General features: G+C 45.4%; 2 protein-coding genes across 6 annotated transcripts in view; both read right to left on the minus strand.

Moving 5' to 3' along the window:
- The window catches only part of kidins220b (kinase D-interacting substrate 220b), a 13450-nt gene extending 7903 nt beyond the window's left edge, over positions 1-5547 (minus strand). For all 3 annotated transcript variants that reach the window (XM_078093834.1, XM_078093833.1, XM_078093832.1), the window contains exons 1-13: positions 5335-5547; positions 4290-4445; positions 4049-4147; positions 3775-3873; positions 3444-3542; positions 2881-2982; positions 2680-2778; positions 2348-2545; positions 2164-2262; positions 1816-1914; positions 1178-1276; positions 923-1100; positions 518-682 (exon numbers count right to left, since the gene is read on the minus strand). In XM_078093834.1, coding sequence (XP_077949960.1) covers positions 518-682; positions 923-1100; positions 1178-1276; positions 1816-1914; positions 2164-2262; positions 2348-2545; positions 2680-2778; positions 2881-2982; positions 3444-3542; positions 3775-3873; positions 4049-4147; positions 4290-4421 — 1468 coding nt within the window. In that variant the 5' untranslated portion in view covers positions 4422-4445; positions 5335-5547. The remainder of the gene's footprint in view (positions 1-517; positions 683-922; positions 1101-1177; positions 1277-1815; positions 1915-2163; positions 2263-2347; positions 2546-2679; positions 2779-2880; positions 2983-3443; positions 3543-3774; positions 3874-4048; positions 4148-4289; positions 4446-5334) is intronic.
- A 660-nt stretch (positions 5548-6207) lies between these two features.
- mboat2b (membrane bound O-acyltransferase domain containing 2b) lies at positions 6208-16233 on the minus strand. 3 transcript variants are annotated; one of them, XR_013453437.1, is made up of 14 exons: positions 15773-16233; positions 13631-13776; positions 12584-12661; positions 12075-12170; positions 11937-11992; positions 11801-11855; positions 11533-11716; positions 10843-11035; positions 9832-9935; positions 9676-9740; positions 9090-9222; positions 8437-8588; positions 8121-8359; positions 6208-8025 (listed from the first exon to the last, which is right to left on the minus strand). XR_013453437.1 is itself a non-coding variant. In XM_040169860.2 (14 exons), exons 1-13 carry the CDS (start codon positions 15860-15862, stop codon positions 8188-8190), a joined length of 1524 nt encoding a protein of 507 aa, XP_040025794.1. In that variant the 5' UTR covers positions 15863-16233; the 3' UTR covers positions 6208-8025; positions 8165-8187. The 3 variants fall into 3 exon arrangements, 2 of the variants coding, with proteins under 2 accessions (XP_040025794.1, XP_040025793.1); XM_040169860.2 differs by having other exon boundaries at positions 8165-8359; XM_040169859.2 differs by having other exon boundaries at positions 6208-8359.
- Between the last annotated feature and the right edge of the window lie 63 nt (positions 16234-16296).

The following is a 16296-nucleotide window of genomic DNA, read 5'->3' on the forward strand; positions in this document are numbered from 1 at the left end:
TTCGGAAGAACACGCTCGAGGGACGCAGTCTGGAGGACACATCTGATCTGTCCTTTGCGGCCCAGCATATCCCAGCATGCAGTGCGGGCAGACGGAGGCGGGTGACCCGACAGTTCACTTTAAATGTAACGTTCAGTAATACGTGCGTTTTTAAACTCACAGAAGACGGAAGAATAAACTGTTGTAGCGATATCGTTAACGAGGAGACGCATATCTCCCTAAAACAAATGAAATAAGAAGAACTGTATTTTATATGTTTTTGGGGTTTTAAGGCTTTTACTGTCCAGCGCAGCAGGTTGCCAGGCAACAGGAGCAGTGGAGGTAAAGCTGATGACGCAGGCAGGACGTCCCCCCGTAGGACGGAGCGTCCCCTTCCAGAGAGCGCTCGCTCCAGCCCAGGTAGACCAGAAGGCTGGAGGCTACAAGGATGCAGCCTAGGCAATTGAGACACAGCTACAGTGTCTCTCTCTGTGTGTCCATGTGTGTCTTTCTCTCTCTGTGTCCATGTGTGTCTCACCCTCCAGCTTCTTCAGCAGGAAGGACTTGCCGCTCCCCCACTGGGCATACAGACCCACACAGATGGGGGGCTGCATGGTGGGCTCACTCAGGATGTCGGCCAGTGCAGAACTGTACAGGTCATAGCCCAACATGTCCCCATCTGTCTCCGTGGGGGACAAGTGACCTGGAGGGGGGGACAGATAGGTCTTGCTTTATTTGATTTTGAGCGTACGGTGGGAGGATGAAGAAGAGGAGCAGGGGAGGAAGGGGTAGTAGATGAGGGGGAGGATGAAGAGGAGGAGGGGAGGAAGGGGTAGGATGAAGGGGGAGGATGAAGAGGAGGAGGGGAGGAAGGGGTAGGATGAAGGGGGAGGATGAAGAGGAGGAGGGGAGGAAGAGAAGGAGGAGCAGGAAGAGGGCGTACGAGCTCCAAAGATCTGCGTGAGGATGCTCTTCTGGTGGCTGCAGTCGATGTTGTACGGCGTCTCTCCGCCCTTGTTGGGTCGGTACAGCAGGCGGCCATCTTTGGGGTTCCGGAGAAGGAGCTCGGCCAGACGGCGACTCCGCCCACGGATGGCGATGTGGAGGGGCGTGTCTCCTCTCTGGAGAGGGGCGGGAAGGTGGAACCGCATGAAGACGTTTCATCTGTCATTCTGTGTTCAGTCTGTAAGGTTCTCACCTTGTCGACGGCCGACACTTTGGCTCCTTTGTCGAGCAGCAGCTCCACGACCTCGATGCTCCTCATCTTAGTGGCTTTGATCAGAGGGGTCTCTCCATCCTGAGACACACCGACACCGCGTGTGTTAGTGCAGGTCTGTGTGTGTGTGTGTGTGCGTGTGTGTGTGTGTGCGTCTCACCTTGGTGCAGGTCTGTGTGTGTGTGTGTGTGCGTGTGTGCGTCTCACCTTGGTGCAGGTCTGTGTGTGTGTGTGTGTGTGTGTGCGTGTGTGTGTGTGTGTGTGCGTGTGTGTGTGTGTGCGTCTCACCTTGGTGCAGGTCTGTGTGTGTGTGTGCGTGTGTGTGTGTGTGCGTCTCACCTTGGTGCAGGTCTCTGTGTGTGTGTGTGTGTGCGCATGTGTGCGTCTCACCTTGGTGCAGGTCTGTGTGTGTGTGTGTGTGTGTGTGTGTGTGCGTGTGTGTGTGTGTGCGTCTCACCTTGGTGCAGGTCTGTGTGTGTGTGTGCGTGTGTGTGTGTGTGCGTCTCACCTTGGTGCAGGTCTCTGTGTGTGTGTGTGTGTGCGCATGTGTGCGTCTCACCTTGGTGCAGGTCTGTGTGTGTGTGTGTGTGTGTGTGCGTGTGTGTGTGTGTGCGTCTCACCTTGGTGCAGGTCTCTGTGTCGGGGTTACACTGCAGGATGTCCCTCACCATGGTGGCGTTCCCTTTCTCTACGGCCCAGTAGAGAGCAGTTTTGTTCTCCTGGAAACACAACGGCAGCATTTAGTACTAGCAGTTAGTACTAGTACACCAACTAAATACTATCAATAATATGTATTATACAGGGATATTGTTTATTCAGCAGGCGTTACTACCATTATTATTACTATTATTAGTTTTACTAGTGTGATTATTGTACTTGTGAACATTGTTGTGATTGTTATACTAATATTATTAGTATTACTTAATTACCACTGGTGTAATTATTAGTATTTCTATCCTTATGATCACCTGTCCTCTGATGTCGATGTCGGCGTATTTGTGCAGCAGAGCTCTGACAATCTCCACGTGGCCCCCCCTCACTGCTCCAATCAGCACCGTGTCCCCGCTCTGTAGCACAGACAGACACACACACATTAACATCTGCTCTGGCCGCCCCCTGCTGTTGTCATGGTGACGCTGCGCGGCGGCTCACCCGGTCAGGGATGTTGACGTAGGTGCCGGCGTCCAGCAGGTCCTGGACGATCTCGGTGTAGCCCTCCTTAGCGGCGATCATCAGCGCCGTGTTCCCGTCTTTGTCCGTCATGTTGACGTTTGGGTTTCTCTTCAGCAGCTCCTTCACCACGTCTGTGTAGCCGCCCCGCACCGCCACGATGAGCGCCGTCATCGAGTTCTATGGGAACCGTCCTCATTAATGTGGCTCTCTCTCACCTTCACACACCTCCGTGTACCGCAGTATTAGTAGCAGCACTACAGTAGTAGTAGTAATAGTACCACAGTAATTGTAGTAATAGTAGTAGTACTTACTGCTCCCTCTTGGTCCACGTCTGCTCCGTTCTCCAGGAGGTGCATCACACAGTCAAAGTGTCCTTTCCTTGAGGCCCAGATCAGAGGAGTGGTTCCATACTGTCACACACACACACACACACACACAGGGTTGATTGATGGATGATGCTCTGTCAGATAGTACTGTTGTTGTTGTTGTTGTTGTTGTTGTTGTTGCTTCACCTTGTCTGAACAGTTGACTTTGGCTCCTTCACGCAGAAGAACTTTGACAATGTCAGCGTGTCCTCGACCTGCTGACCAGATGATGGGATACACGCTGTACTGCTGTGAGACGGGCAGGGAGACGGGGGCAGGGAGACGGGGGCAGGGAGACGGGCAGGGAGACGGGGGCAGGGAGACGGGCAGGGAGACGGGGGCAGGGAGACGGGCAGGGAGACGGACAGGGAGACGGGGGCAGGGAGACGGGGGCAGGGAGACAGGGGCAGGGAGACAGGGAGAAAGACAATGACTAATTATCGGGTTGACCTTCATTTTTTTTCTAAATTGAGAAAAGGGGAAGTAGAATAAACATTCGCCTTTGTATTTAACCTATGTAGCATCAAGCTAGTTAGCATGCTAGCTAGCATGATCAAGCTACAGTTACAGAACAAGCAGTTCCACCCTGACACGTGAGCACCCACATCAGCTTCCCCCCCCTCCGGGGGCCTGCTGGAGCGGGTTACTCAGTGTCCACTTTAATGGAACACCTGCTGGGGTCAAAGGTCGTTCCGCTCTGTGTGTGTTACCTGTCCCGTAGTGTTGGGGTTGGCTCCGTTCTCCAGCAGCAGCTCGCTGACCTCCACGCGACCTTTGTAAGCCGCCCAGGTGAGAGCCGTCCAGCCGCCCTGTAACAGAAGCATGATACGTCTATCTTACTCATACAAGTATATCTAAGTACATACGGTGTATATATAACTATATTTATAGATATATATGTACTTAGATGTATTCCACACACTCATGTAGTCATTTCAATATGTGGATTTATCCTCTGGGATCTGAGTCACAGTTTCCAGCCACTACAGTGTGAAGACTGCTGTGGTTGACTACATGTCCCATGATGCTTGGCGGTCTCACCATGTCTCTGTGCTCAATGTAGGCGCTGTTCTCCAGCAGCTCCTTCACCACCTCCACGTGACCTTCTTTAGCTGCAGAGATTAGAGCCGACCAGCAGTCCTGGTACCAACACACACACACACACACACACACAGGGGGGGTTACCACGGAAACAAGCTCCTCTCCTAGCAACCGCAGCATCCCGAGTCAGTGAAGCCGGAGAGGCATTCTAACAGAACTGAAAACCGGAGTGGTGAGAGACAGCAGCAGGAGGAGGTGCATTGGATTCACTCACCACGTCGTCCAGGTTGACGTTGGCTCCTCGCCTCAGGAGCTCCTGGACAATCTCCAGGCTGCCCTGCTCCGCCGCCACCATCAGAGGAGTCTGACCGTTCTGTAGGCAAGTGAACGCACCACGCCGCCGTTAGTGTTCATCCATGTAATCCCAACAGAGGCCTAACCTTCACGCATGGTACTGTCCACCGGGCCTTTGAGCCGGGGACGACTTGTGGACAACCGGGCGGAAGAATACGTACGTCGCTGCGTCCGTCCACCTCCTTGAAGCGGTCCAGGTGAGCCTTGAGAGCGCTCAGGTTCTCCTCCTCCACGTAGCTGAACAGGTTCTGGATGGCCAGGGTGGTCATCTTGATGGAGGTAGTGGTATCCATGTCTGTGTGTGTCACTGCTGCACCCTGCAGACACACACACACATATACAGTAGACTCAGTAGTGAGCTCACACACGCCGAGGTCGCAGCCCTGGACTGACCTCAGGTCAGCACCACTGCTGGACAACTAAAAGCCCTTCATTGAGCTGCTCCAGCGTCGCCATGGAAACAGCCTTCACAGACTGAGGGGGAAGGAATATATATATATATTTTTGGGTATTCGTCATCATGTAAGATTGTATAACGTTGTTAACTATAGTTCGTATACCACTACAAGTATTTAAATGCAGTATGAATGAGATTAATTGTGATATATATGTTATATCTATTCATTTATCTTTATAAGGGGAACACTAGTCATTTTAAGGATTGTTTATTAGTATTTAATATATAATATATCTACATAATAAGAGCATTATTTTAATGTTTTTTTTAAATTAATATATACATACAATTAATATATACATATATATTAGTATGTAATACTAATGTAATGTATACATAATATATCTATATATTTTAACATCAAATATACTTAAATGTAAACATGTAGATATATTCACATATTAATGTTCGCCTAAACGCTTTAATGGGGATGACGTCATGTTCAATAAATAGTGATAGTAAACACTGCTGTGGTATTAGTACACAGCAGCACTGTAGATGTTTTATTACTGTGTTATTACACTGCGCCAACATGAACAACCTTCATACTATCAAACCGCAGACGAACAAGAACACGTTCAACCACACCGACTAATCTCATCGCCCGCTAATGAATCGATCAACAACAAACACACATATCGGATAAATAACCGGAAACCTTTCTCTCCATTCTTTTTCCTGATCGAACTGTCAATCAAACCCGGATCGATGACCGGAGAGGATGCTGACGGGCCAACCACCGCGTTTACCTTGACGAGAGAATCGGGTTCGGCTCCGGGGATCCGGATTTGGGTCCAGTCGTGTGTCGGTACCGGTTGCTATGCGTGTTTCGGTGCGTTTCCTCGGCCTATGTTCGGATGAAAGCTCGGTCTTATTCTCCATCCAGAACAACAGCAGCCATCTTGATCAGAACAACCACCAACCGCAGCCCGTCGCTAAGTCAAGCCCGCGAAAATAAGAGTAAGGCTTCCGCTAGCCACTGCCAGAATAAAAGCACACGCAGCGACCGCACCACAGCACAGCATTCATTCACTGCGAATGAACGCTGACACTACCTTTACTGTGAAGGCCGGAAGCGAGGAATGACTCCATAAATAAATCAACTTACCTTTTGAATGGGCTGACTATAATAACGAGATTTGTTCTTCAGTGAAGAGAATAGAGGTGATATATTATATCATTGTTTTCCTTCCTTTTTTGAAATGATTTTGAAGGTCTTTTTAACTTTAAATGTCAGTTTTAAGGAATAAACATGATCTTCATGGCGATATACACAAAAAAGCACATAACTCGATCATCATACATTATGAAACATCCCACCAGTTTCTTATCTGTCCGCTGATCAAGTCCTTTACTTTAATCTCTGTTCCGGTCTTTAACATGATGACATCCTGTGCTATATGTGTATTAATGCTTCTGTGTGGTACCTGAAGCCTGCTGGTGTGTTTTACATTCTTCATCTGAGGAATTAATATCATTTATACTGTGTCATGAACAGCGTAGCGGCGTGTCAGCCTCTTATCAGGGTTTAAAGTGCAGAAAGTAGGATCGTTCTTATCTTCCTTGCACAGGTAGGCCCTTATCTCACAACCACAAACCCCAACAGCACACACACTTAATGGTAGATGTCAAAAAAATCCAAGGTTTAATCACATGGTTTACAAAAAACAAACAAACATGTTTTCCATATAAACCTACGGACACGTGAGACCATTTGTCTTTGTGAACGTCGTCATCGTTTGTTCTAAAATGAGGGAAACAAACATGACGGGAACATTAATAAACCTGCTTTCTTAAATCTGCCAAAAGTGACAAGTAACAATGAACAAGTTGGTGGTGAAAAATATTGTGGAACCAAAAAGCCTTTTGTTCTCTCGTCCACGTGACACTAATTAAAAAGCCAACATGGAGGAGAGGAGGAGATGGATCAGCAGAAGAAGCTAGCGGGCTACATGGCCATGCTAACGTGGCGTGATGCTTCAGCAATGGAAGAAGAACTTCCAGCTGGTCAAATTAAATCATAACCTGATAACAAACTGTTAAAGTTGATCAGATGTATTTAGCTAAAAAAGTGTGAGCTAATCTGGCTACGTAACTATGCTAAAGTAGCTAAACTGCCGTTAAGCCACACTGAGCTGTTGTGGTGTGATTTGTTTTCACGGAGCTGCTCAACTAAACCAAGTGTTGACGCCATCGGTGTTTAATCAGAGCTGAATTAGAAGCCTGATCTGCTAATCAAGCACCTCATTACAAAGAAACATCCCCCAGCAGCCCAGAACACTGTGAAAGCGCTGACAGGACACCTCAGACCAGTCAGTTAGGAGTTTTTTATTATAAATGGAGGTTTTATAGGATATTTTGTAAAACTTTCTTCAAGCAGATAAAAGCGATTACAAAATGGACAACGTTATAATACTGTAAAGTCAATGAGGCAACGAGAGAAACACAACTGCACACGTTAAGAGGCCTACATACCCAGAAGGAAACCCGGCTAATCTAGAACCCACAGTTTTACCTCAGCTGACTGACTCGGCGCCGTCACGGGACCAGTTCCATCTGACGACACAGCTGAGGTTTAACCTTAAACCTTCACATCTACCAACCGGATTTTGTCGCAGGTCCGTCAGCGAGCAACTGAAAAATTCAACCGGTACCGTGTGGCCAAAACCACGAGCTGACCCGAAGACAACTGCTTAACTTCTAATGTGAGCCTGTATTTTAACTTCACATGACAGAGCTTTAGTTTGTGGGTTCAAGCTCCGGTCCGAAACTTCAGTAAGACGTTTTCTTTGTCTTACATCATCTTACATCACAACACGTCTCTAAATTACATAAATAGCAACTGGACAAAAAACGTGACATCTACAAATGTAAACACAACCCCCTCGTCATCACTCACACGCCAACAAAAAGTTAACACTTATCCTGCTAAGAAGCACTTTTTCTTTTAAAAGACCAAACAACTAAGGCGACTGAGTGTAATAATCATTGGCACTTTCTCCAAACTATAACTCAACGAATACTGTGACGTTGTGGTTCAATAGATTACAGCACGATGAGTCAGATGGTCTGGAAGGAATGTGGTGGAGCTTCTTGGTTTCCTTGTTAATGCACCAACCGGCTGCTTGTTCTCTTCTCATTCATGTGCTCGTTAAATCGTCCTTTCATTCATCAGCTGAGTCAACGTAGAGGACGGCCATGTCACTGCAAGAGAGCTGCCCTCTGGGAAGTGATAGTACCTAAATACATACATGTATATATATATACATACATGTATACACATGTACACACCGTATCTTCCATCATTGCACATTATTAACCTGAATCTGCTCCTTGGCCCCCCAAAAAATACTCTTCTGTTTTGAGTCCTTGCATACCACGTCAAGCGTCCCACAACCCAGGCCTCCGTATGTCCAGGGCCCACCTTTGTTGGCGTCGTCCTGTGAATCCAAATGATACAGTATTTTAAACTTGCGGTCGTGACCTTGATGTTTCAGAACCTGGACAGGAGGAAGGTCCGTTTGATGTGGTTCACCTTCTATTCTCTCTATACAAGTTTATGGAAATAAAATGTTGTACATGATTGTTCCTTGTCCACCGTCTCATGTGTCTTTTTCCTTCTGGCGGCAGTTGCTGTCTGTAGCCTCCTGGTGGTGCTGGACCCGCTCCTGTAAAAGGGTTTTCTGCTCCTCTTTGAGGCGGAGATGTCTCGGTTTGACCGGCAGCGCCAAGGCTAGCAGTACGCAACCAATGTGGAGGCCAAAATACCAGGACCTGCAGGGAGGGAGGCAATAAGGTTAGCCTGACCTGCTCCAGGTCAAACTGAGCTAAACCCCAACCTGCTTACGGACCTGTAGAACTTGATGGACGGGCCGACGGACAGAAGGACAAAAGGCACCACTGTGTAGCAGATGGCAATCTGAGTGGCTGCCCACGTGATGACATCATAGACCCGCTTGAGAGTGGGCGACTTCAAGAAGTGTGGTCGAACGTTGTGTCGGACCTGAGAGAATAAAACCTTAAGGTTAGTGGACTAATATTCAGCTAATAGCTGTAGTTATCAGGGTTATAAGTTAACTGCTAATGGTTAGCCATCAGGCTAAGTTATCATAATTACAAGCTAACTGCTAACAGTTAGCCATCAGGCTAAGTTATCAGCATTACAAGCTAACTGCTAATAGTTAGTTATCAGGATTATAAACAACTGCTAACAGATAGTTATCATGAATACAAGATAACATCTAACAATTAGTTATCAGCATTACAAGCTAACTGCTAACAGTTAGTTATCATGAAAACAAGATAACATCTAACAATTAGTTATCAGCATTACAAGCTAACTGCTAACAGTTAGTTATCATGAAAACAAGATAACATCTAACAATTAGTTATCAGCATTACAAGCTAACTGCTAACAGTTAGTTATCATGAAAACAAGATAACATCTAACAATTAGTTATCAGCATTACAAGCTAACTGCTAACAGTTAGCAAGGACTGCTCACCGCTCTGGCAGCCAGCGTGATGACGATGCCGGTGAGGAAGGTGAGGTAGTAGCCCGGATAAGCTCCGTGCCACATGGCGGACAGGATGAAGGTGGCCGCCGTAGGGTGGTAGGGACATCGCTCGTAACACACCCTGTCGACCAGAATCATGTGTTGCCATGAACATTTTAAACCACAGCTAGCTGTCTCTTATAGTTTAAATAAGTGTTGAGATAAAACTATGAGTTCTAAACTCACCCACTAGTATTACTGCTTTATTTTGAATTGTAGTAAAGATATCAAGTCTCAGAAGATCCCCAAATTGGAGCACAAGGCAGCATATCAGAACCGGTTAATAAGTGTTGAGATAAAGCTGAGTTCTAAACTCCCCAAAAGTGCCAAACGTTTAAAACCTGATCAACATGATCCACAACATGTTTGTATTGTCATACTGTCGCCGAGTTAATAAGACAAGAGGACGGTTTTAATGTGACATTTATAAAGAAAACGCAAAGTGATAGATATCTGCCTGATGTTTAGGTACTGTGGTTCTACTGAAGATAAAGAACACCAGAAACCAATGAACACAGAAGGAATGCGCGCTGACCTTTTGAGCCAGTGAGCCGTCTGGATGTTCCAGTTGTCCAGGAACACTTTGAAGCTGGTGGCCAACTGAAAGGAAACAGAGAAAATCAGGCGTTTGGGAAGAGCGAAATGTCCTGAGTGACTCTCTGTGAAGGTGAGGAGGGAATTAGGTTCGGACCTCGATGTTGAGGATCCTCAGGTTGGAGATGAGGTCCCAGCGAGGAGAGCCGTCGCTGTCGTAGCCGTTGAAGCCGAAGCCGGCAGCGTTGTTGATGGCGTCAGCTGAGGGTGAGAGAGAGGCAAGACCTGTTCAGGTCCTCCAGAGGATGATGAAGCCTTGTAATAAGTTAATTCCATGATTTATTTATATATATATATATATATATATATACACACAGTACTGCTGTGTATTCAGAGACAGGAGGCAACGCACTTTCAAAATAATAATTACTTATTTTAAAAGATTGCATTGTAAGTGTGGTTAATCATATACGTGCTAATAACGCATTGACTTGCCCAGCCCTTAATATATATACACAAATGCATATGTGTATACATGTATGTACATTTAAGTGTGTCTACACAAAATAAAATAAAACTTCCTATTTATATAGGAATATTCCAGTTTACATTAATAATTTCATTAACATCCAACAACATTTATACCACTGAAATAACTTAAATATCCCTTCCTCTATGTTTCTAATTAAGTGTGTTTCTCCTTCTCTTCTTCTGGACATGCGTCTCCAACATCACAAACTCGGTTAAATCTGATGTTTAAATGAAGCTATGTTGCCTTATTCAACATCTTCTGCCTCAAACTAAAGATACACCTCTTCAGACTCTACCTTGACTAAAAAACACAAAACAAATTGTGGCACTTTAATTGTACTTACAATGACTATTATCTATAGCAAGTTGTAAATTGGTAAAAATGCAAATTGCAATTAAATTGCATTTGATGAATTTGCACTTTCTTGTTTCTTGTTCTTTTGAGTTTGTATCCTTTGGATAAAAGCGTCAGCTAAATGACATGTAATGTAAATGTGATGTATTGTGAATAATGAGCTCAGCTGCTTTACAATAACACGGGAACGTGAGGAGGAATAAGAAGTGAAGGAAGATGAAGAAGAAGAGAGGCAGAAGAAGAGGAAAAAGGAGAAGAAGGAGCGAGGTCCTAGACACCCACCCAGCGTCCATACAAAGTAGTACTTGGGCCTGGTGGTCAGCATGGACAGGTACAGGTACACCACCTGGGCGTAGAACGGCGTGTTGGCGATAAAGTCGTCGTCTATGTTCTGCTCCACCGGGAAAACTTTACACACCGACAGGAAGACGAGCAGGCAGAAAAAGGAGGAGGCCACCTTACGCACCACCTCTGTCTGAGCGAACACACATGGAGTCTAGGTTTGTCTTCATGAGACGTGGACGCAGAAAACAAGACAGAAAGCTTTGACTGCTTTTTGTAACGTCCTGTCTCACTCTGACATCTCATTGAACTAAAATGAATACATTACATAACAAACATAAAGACGCTCATACGACATAAAAATCAGTCGCTATGCAGACGATGTGTTGCTTTTCCCTCAGGAAATCTTTCTTTCTGAGACATTTCCATAAAGTTTTACATGTAGAAAGCCAGAGTTAACCTTTCGCTAAGCCTTGCTAAGCCCTGCCCAGTTACTGCTACTTATGTAACCATGGAGACCACATCATCACGAGCTGAGGATATATCTTCTTTCAAGGATCAAGGATCCCTCTTAAAAACTCGCAAGGAGAATAAATGGTATTCAGGGATCAATATGTCCCTCAGTCTGTCCAAATCTGATCCCAATTAAATGTGTTTGATTTGATGCAATGAAGTGGTCATGTGCCGTACGTTTGGGGAGGGCTCACTCTTCCTCAGCCTGCCGCTGGACTTCCTATCGCCCCCCTGGTTTCTATGGCGACAGGGATCCCCTTCGATAAAGGCAATGTAGTCGTTGTAGGAGCTGGTGGGTCCTGCGAGGATCCCCATGAAGTTGCAGTTGTAGCTGAAGTACTCCAGCAGACTGGGCATCCTCCTGTGGACATGCAAAGACCAGTGAGGCTCTGGTTTCCATGCCAAGGGGGTACAAGGCCTGTCGCCAGGAAACCACAAAACAAACCTTATCGCCAACATCTTCTGTCCTGGAGTCAGGCTTTCCTCTTTGCGTGCCATCCCTGTGCGAGGAGAACAAAAACACATCTGACTCTAAACCGATAATGTGACCCCCCACCACCCCGAGGGCGCCGCCTCCTCACCGTCATGGATCTCAAAGGCCAGGCTGGTTATCTTCTGCGTGATCACCATCATTGGTCTGCAGAGAGAAGAGACAGAAGCCTGTGGTGATGCAGTGAGGACAGGGAGAGGGGGACAAAGGACGTGGCAATGTCTCTCACCCTGTGAAGTCGGCAGAGTACATGCCGTAGTCGAAGACGTAGACCCGGGTGATCTGACACAGACTCAGATAGCTGAGGGCCACCAAGAGGCAGTACCTGAAAACACACAGAGGTCCTCGTTAGCGCTCACCGGACTGGTGCTAGCCTGCCGCAACACCCCTATGGGCTGTAGTGTCAATTACAGCCACAATGAAACCAACATCCATGAACTGGTTTCCTCACTACTACCACTGTGTAATCAGGTCTAAGATTAAAGACCAGAACCCAGTGGAGGACCAGGGACAGAGGTCTCCGACCAACACTTGCAGGATCAGAGTCTAAGATCAGGGACATGCATCAAGTGGAGGACCAGGGTCAGCGGCTCCACTCGCCCCATGATGAACCATCTCCATGACAACTGGGTATTTCCGTCCCAAAGAAGGCCTGAAAGCACTGAACCGGATCCTCCAAACATCCCGTTGGGTTCCTGCTGATCCTCCGTGGTCTCACAAAGATTTCCTGAGGCTCACTTGTGCATGTGCTCCACTCCAGTGATGATCATGATGCCGTAGGTGAGTCCGCTTTGAAGCAGGAAGTGAAGAGCGTACCTGAACAAACAAGAAGGCAAACGTCAGCGTCCAATCAAACGCCAGCAAACAAACACCTGACTTCATTAAATGAGTCAGTGTAAGAATACCACAATGCACAAATACGACAGTGTACAAACACCACTGCGTACATAAACTCCAGTGTACAAATACATTGTTGGAGTAAAGGTTTTCATTCACAATGTTTATTGAGTAAGGATAAAAAAGCTGAAAAGATTCAGCATCAAAATAAGCTTAAGGTACTAAAGAATATTTATATGTATATACTGCATACATATATATATATATACCTAGAAACTAACCAATCAAGCTGAAGCTCTCACATAAAACTGTATACTTACCTCTGAGATGAAGTAGAAGCACAAATTAGTAGAAAATGGAAATACAATGAAAGTAGCAGTAGAGCCGAGTGCGAAAAGTGGTTGGTGGAAGGTTCCTTTGTCAGAACGGCAGGTTGTGTATCGAAATAAATAAAACGAGAGCCCATTTTTCACTGACAGCTTTCACTTTATTTAAGACGCTGTGCTACTTGCAAGTTGCTGTGATCTGCTAGATTCTCAATAAAGTCAGAAAAAAACATTTACGGCAAACCCACGGTCAAGAAGATACTCATTTAACGTTACATGGAATTTGGATGTCGCTAAATACCCAACTGAGATCGGCTCATGCCGTTCTGACAAAGGAACCTTCCACCGACCACCCAACCTGCCGTTCTGACAAAGGAACCTTCCACCGACCACTTTTCGCACTCGGCGTCACTCAAAAAATGGAAATACAAATGGAAAGTACAAGTCAAGGCTTTCCATTTGTATTTCTACCTTGACTTGTACTTTAACTTGTACTTTAACTGAAGCACATTTTATTTTAACAACGTGCCAGTAATACAATTACTGAGGTAAAGCCTCAGAATACTTGATGAAAAAAACCTCTAACTATGTTAATGTAACAACTGAGAGTGTTGTGTCCCACCAGCCGAAGCAGAAGAGAGCGAAGTAGAGTCCCAGTAAGGTGGCCACCAGGTGTCTGATGACGGGACTGGTTCTACTGGGATGGAGGAAGAGACGGAACCAGAAGGCCGACAGCAAGGCGCAGAGCTGACACGCCACAAAGTTTACCTGGCAGTTAAGGACAAAATGGATTATTAATAGTACTTATGTTATTAGTGGTACTAAAACTAGTATTTAGCTTATTAGAGGTACATATAGTAGTATTATTCATATTATTAGTAGTATTTATGTTATTTTCTCTGCCAGGATAATTCTGCGATCGCTTGTGTATGTCTGGGTTTTCACTTGCGGTCCAACTACAGACTAGTTCAACTACAGACTTCAACTACAGACTTCAACTACAGACTTCAATTACAGACTAGTTCAACTACAGACTTCAACTACAGACTTCAACTACAGACTAGTTCAACTACAGACTTCAATTACAGACTAGTTCAACTACAGACTTCAACTACAGACTAGTTCAACTACAGACTTCAACTACAGACTTCAACTACAGACTTCAACTACAGACTTCAACTACAGACTAGTTCAACTACAGACTTCAATTACAGACTTCAAATACAGACTAGTTCAACTACAGACTTCAACTACAGATTTCAATTACAGACTTTAACTACAGACTAGTTCAATTACAGACTTCAACTACAGTCTTCAACTACAGACTAGTTCAACTACAGACTTCAATTACAGACTAGTTCAACTACAGACTTCAACTACAGACTAGTTCAAACTACAGACTAGTTCAACTACAGACTTCAACTACAGACTAGTTCAACTACAGACTTCAACTACAGACTAGCTCAACTACAGACTTCAACTACAGACTTCAACTACAGACTAGTTCAACTACAGACTTCAACTACAGACTAGTTCAACTACAGACTTCAATTACAGACTAGTTCAACTACAGACTTCAACTACAGACTAGTTCAACTACAGACTTCAATTACAGACTAGTTCAACTACAGACTTCAACTACAGACTAGTTCAACTACAGACTTCAACTACAGACTAGTTCAACTACAGACTTCAACTACAGACTTCAATTACAGACTAGTTCAACTACAGACTTCAACTACAGACTAGTTCAACTACAGACTAGTTCAACTACAGACTAGTTTCTCTACAGATGGGGTGTGTGAAGGTTCATCTGAAGTCGTAAAACCCTTTCCCAGGTAAAAAAAATCACTTTGATGTTCCTATTGAATCACTTAATCAATAGATTAATAACCAATTAATACATTATAAATGAAGTTTATATTTCTACTTTTCTCTTTGGATGTCTGACAAAACGAGACATTTGATTAACCTCGTGGTCATAAACTACATCCTATGGACCAAACTAATCAAACAAAAATAGTTAGCATTTATACTTCACTCTTCACTATTTTTATACAGCAGTTACTTCATAGTTACCCCTTGGTAAGTATTTAGGTACTTTCATATACAAATATTCAAAAATCAGTGCATTCCTGCAGGGCCCAACCTGAGGTTCTGGGCCCTCCGGAAGGTCACCAGGTTACTCTAAGGGGCCGTCACTGTGTTATACAGCAATCCTTAATTATGCACTTTTATTTGACTAAATACTCAAACATATTTTAATAAATAGGGTTGATTAAATCAATGTACTACTAAGTCCCTGAAACTAGTCCAATATTGAATGAAATTTTATTTTGTATTTAATATTTCATTGTTTACAAGGAGCTGTTATTATAATTATTATTGTTAGTGCCAGTGTTCACATACATCGTGACCTCAACGTCAATTAGCTGATCTCTGATTTATCCTGATTCTCTTCAATCATCATCATCATCATCATCATCACACCAGCTAGCTGCCGTTTCACTGGACACAATGTTTCAGGTCCCTTAGTGTGTCTCTGTCAGTCTCTCTCTGTCTCTGTATGTCTGTCTCTGTCTGTCTGTCTGTCTGTCTGTCTGTCTCTGTATCTCTGTGTTCGAGGCCTCCTTCAATTTTCAAACGATCGGTCCGATCCGACTCATTTTTTTTCTTGGCCGCGCACGTTGCTTTATTCTCGGCTTGTCGGAGCACCGGAGCACCGGGGAGCCGGAGCTCCGGGACCCATCCCGGAGGATCTCACCTGGTCCAGCGGCAGGTTGGTGATCTCGCTGACCGGCTGCAGGAGGCTGGAGCCGGTGCAGGCCGTGGATCGGCTGTCTTCGGCGGCCATCGCTACGGGTCCGCGCCGGTCCTCCTGCTTCTGGCGGCTCAGAGGCGGGCGGGCGGAGGCTCCGTGATCCGCCGATGGTCCGTTTGTGTGTCTGTTTGTCCTGCTGCTGATGCTCTTTCCTCCTCCTCCTCCTCTTCTTCCTGTTCCTCCTCCTCCTTCTCAGACCGTCTGCCCCCCCTCCCTTCCTCCCTTTGAGACCCACTCCTCACACATCCACACTGCTCCTTTTATTCTCCTCGTTCCTCTTATTCTTGTATTTTCATTCCTCCTTTTATTCTCCTTCCTCATTTTTTTATTTCATTCCATTCCCCCCCCCCCTCCTCACGTCTCTTTTACCTTTATCCTCTGCATACTGAGATGGACCTTCTCCCTGCTTACAGGTTGTTCCAGATGTTTCTCATATGACGTCATAATCAGTCTGGTGTTTCTTTCTT

Source organism: Gasterosteus aculeatus, chromosome 18, assembly GCF_964276395.1.
Source record: "Gasterosteus aculeatus chromosome 18, fGasAcu3.hap1.1, whole genome shotgun sequence".
NCBI lineage: Eukaryota > Metazoa > Chordata > Actinopteri > Perciformes > Gasterosteidae > Gasterosteus > Gasterosteus aculeatus.